The 3,258-nt window shown below is 57.6% G+C and overlaps 2 protein-coding genes across 2 annotated transcripts in view; both read right to left on the reverse strand.

The window, feature by feature from the left end:
* Positions 1-622: 622 nt before the first annotated feature.
* VDBG_02952 (conserved hypothetical protein) lies at positions 623-2,211 on the reverse strand (the record flags this gene model as incomplete). The annotated part of the gene is made up of 2 exons (XM_003006767.1): positions 623-1,909; positions 1,975-2,211. 2 exons carry the CDS (start codon positions 2,209-2,211, stop codon positions 623-625), a joined length of 1,524 nt encoding a protein of 507 aa, XP_003006813.1.
* Positions 2,212-2,918: 707 nt separating this feature from the next.
* VDBG_02953 (conserved hypothetical protein) overlaps positions 2,919-3,258 on the reverse strand; it is a gene marked incomplete at both ends in the record, with an annotated part of 1,362 nt that continues 1,022 nt past the window's right edge. Inside the window, one exon of the mRNA XM_003006768.1 lies at positions 2,919-3,155. Coding sequence (XP_003006814.1) covers positions 2,919-3,155 — 237 coding nt within the window. The remainder of the gene's footprint in view (positions 3,156-3,258) is intronic.

Raw genomic sequence — 3,258 nt, forward strand, 5'->3', positions numbered from 1 at the left:
CTGGGCCGCGATGCGGTGAGGCAAGCCAGGATAGGGGCCGCCTGTACTGTAATCTTCATCTTGAACATGGGCAGCATCTGCTCAAATTCTATATGCTTGTGGTGTACACGACATATATCAGTAAACTTGACTGTATCTTACTGACATCAAACTCCGCTCGACTACCCCAATCGCACGTCAAACTGTCTTCCAGTCGGATCCGAGGCCTCTCCACACGGGACCAGCGGGCGAGCAATGATCGCCACTTTTCCGGCCCTTGCGCACCTCATGCCTCCCCGCGGAGGTATAATGATTTAGCCTGAACAGCAACTACCGATCTATTCCTTCCTTTTGATCTGGCGCCATGCGGGGAAGGAGACGTTTAGGGCTGATGCGGCGGAGATCCATCACAGGTTTGCTCACAACAAGCGGCGCGCCAGCGGTGTTGGCCAAGTTGCTGATCTGCTTTTCCGATGGTGCATATATACGTCATCTCGACCTATCAGTCGACGCCCCCTCTTTCGGTGCTCCTAAAACTTCAATGAACCGAGGTGTCACGGTGTATCAGCCTCTGTAGAGCTTCGATGCGAAGAGAACGCCGTCTAGTGAATTCTAGTCTTGATCTTGTACAGCACGAAAAAGTCTAGAAGAACTTCCAGATCGAATCAGGTCCCTTGGTACTCTTGAATGCGCTGTACCTCTTACAGGCAAAATACAGCACAAATAACACGGCCACCCAGTTAGCGAAGAATACCCACACATTGTCGATTCCCTTCCCAGGCCCCTCCCCCATCGGGTCCTTGAAGTCCGTCTCGTGCCCGAAGAACGCCACGAGGATGCCTCCGAAGGCGAAGAGCAGGAACATGTGCGCCACGTAGAAGAACAGGGCCGACGTGCCAAAGACGAGCAGGACCTTGAAATAGCGCGTTTCGAAAGACGCGGGAAGTGCCGTGAAGATGGCGAGGAGGAGGAACGTGCCGGCGAGGGTGAAGGCAAGAATCCACCACATCGGATACTTGACGACATAGAAGAAGGAGGCCACAGAGACCAGGTACGGGTTCGTTTGCGGGTGCGCAAGCTGGTCACTCGTCTGGAGGCAGTTCTCGGATAGATTGCCAAAGCGTAGGGCGCGCGTGAGGACGAAGAGGACGGAAAAGGCCAGGGCGGCGGCGAGGTTGGCGCAGGCGACGGTCGTGGCTGACCAGGAGCGGCGCAGGATCAGGCGGCCGTAGAGGACGCCGAGGATGGCAAAGGAGATCCAAGCGAGGGGCGGGAAGCCGGAGACGATACCGGGGAACCGCATGGTCATGACTTGGTAGAACCAGAAGCGGAGGAAGAGGCTGCCCTTAGGCTCAGGGGCACCTTCGGCAAGGCAGTAGCCGTGAGTTGGGGACATCCACATGTTCCACCAGATAGTGACAGTTGTCAGAACCAGAAGGATCATGTTGTGAAACATCCACGAAATGCTCTCGGCGCGGGATGAGGGCTTCTCAGAGAACCTCTCGTCGCGGTTGTTGACGAGAAGAGGTGCCTCGGCTTCTTCGTCCGGAATCCAGCGGGATAGGACAGTTGCAAGAGCCAGTTCAGTATACGAGAGTCCAACCCACAGCACGCCGACCAGAAAATAATCCACGGCCAGCGCGATCAGGATGATGTTGAAAACCCACACGGCGCCCCCCGTGATGATGCCCCCCATGGCCATTGATACGAGCGTCAAAACGACGGCCCTGACAAGGAAGTGCCGAACCATTCGGCTGGCAGACCATCCGAGCTTCGTCCTCGACCGGCCAAAGTACACGATGCCCATGCCCAGCAAGAAAGTGAACCCAGGCGCGCAGAAATGGGCGAGGGTGCGCATGGCGTAGGCGATGCGATAATTCCCCTGATGCACGACGGCACCATCCTCCTCGGTCACGCGACCGGTGCCGTGCTGCCAGGCGCCCAGGGCATGGTGTTGTGGTCGATGGCCATGAAGGCCATGAGAAGGCCTCGCACGAGATCGGGCGCAATGGCGCGCGCCGAGGCTGTCGCGGCTGGCAGCTTGAGGCCGAGGCTGCGCTGTACGGAGCCGTACGAGCGCCTTTCAATGTCAGTGAGGGCGCGGCGCGCGGGGCTTTCGTGTGATGAGGTTGTGATTTCGCTCGCGTCATCATTGTCGCCAATGTCTTCGAAGGCTGTTTCCTGGGGGTGATCATCAGGGTGGAGCGGCACCGAAGAGGCTGTCGAGGCCATCTTGACAACCTGGAGGCTTACGGCCAGAGCCAAAATGCCTGAAATGGTTCGAAAATAGCACAGGTTGATGAGTGACAGACGAGTGAGAAGAAGTCAAGAAACCGTTTGGAGAGGGTTGAATTCTGAGGACGCCAAGCTCAGCATCTCACCTCAGCCTAGAAACGAGTTCGGAGCGAGCGGAGCCTTCAAGTGGCGCTACTAGCCAATTGATCCGATTCGGTCCATGTTGCCATCGTTGTTGTGCATTTGTCAGAGGGTGGGTGGAGGATGACGCAGCTCTATTTTTGCCTTGTCAGTCGTTTATGATTAGTCTAGCTGGCGGATCTTCGGACGCTGAATCAGAATGAGAATGCTGCTCTAGATATTGGCGTCGAGATGAACGAACATGGCGCCATTGCGAGATGCGAGTCGTTTACCGTTGAAACCCTCTGCTGCAATTGAGCCTGGTCGCGACTTAGGCAAGGTCGTTGAGCTGGCTCTTCTGGCTTGCCTCAAAGTCGAAGCCAAGCTCGGCTAAGGTCTTGATCTCATGCCGTCGCTCCGCCCCGGTAGTCTTTGAAGGCCACCTTGATCAGTGGCACCCTTTTCCCTTGTCCCCCTTTTTTTCTGGGGCCCCAATAATGGCGGGCAGCTTTTCCCCTTGGCGTCGTTCTCCCAGCCCCTTCGACCCGTCGCCGCCCGACAGCGACCTGCTCGTGCAGCTTGTTTCAGGTAGTCCACATCCCTTGGGAAACAACATGGTTGTGAATTCGCCTTGCGCCACCACCCGCCTCCGCCAGCGCTTCTGCCTCCCACTCTCTCATATCCTCGGTGGGCGGCACAGCCAAGCGTCCCGCCCAGAGCCGCGCAACCCACGCCGTCTGCGCCTCGGGGATGGGAAACGGCACGATGCGCTGCGGGATGCCGACGAACGCCAGTGTCGGATCGTCAATGTAGAGCACGTGCTCATACAGGTTTCGCGCGTACGACCCGTCGGTGATGACCGGCGGCGACAGCCCCCGCAGGAAAGGGGAAGCTGTAGAAGTAGCCCGTGCAGAAGACGACCGA

This window comes from Verticillium alfalfae, genomic scaffold, assembly GCF_000150825.1.
Source record: "Verticillium alfalfae VaMs.102 supercont1.3 genomic scaffold, whole genome shotgun sequence".
NCBI classification, from domain to species: domain Eukaryota; kingdom Fungi; phylum Ascomycota; class Sordariomycetes; order Glomerellales; family Plectosphaerellaceae; genus Verticillium; species Verticillium alfalfae.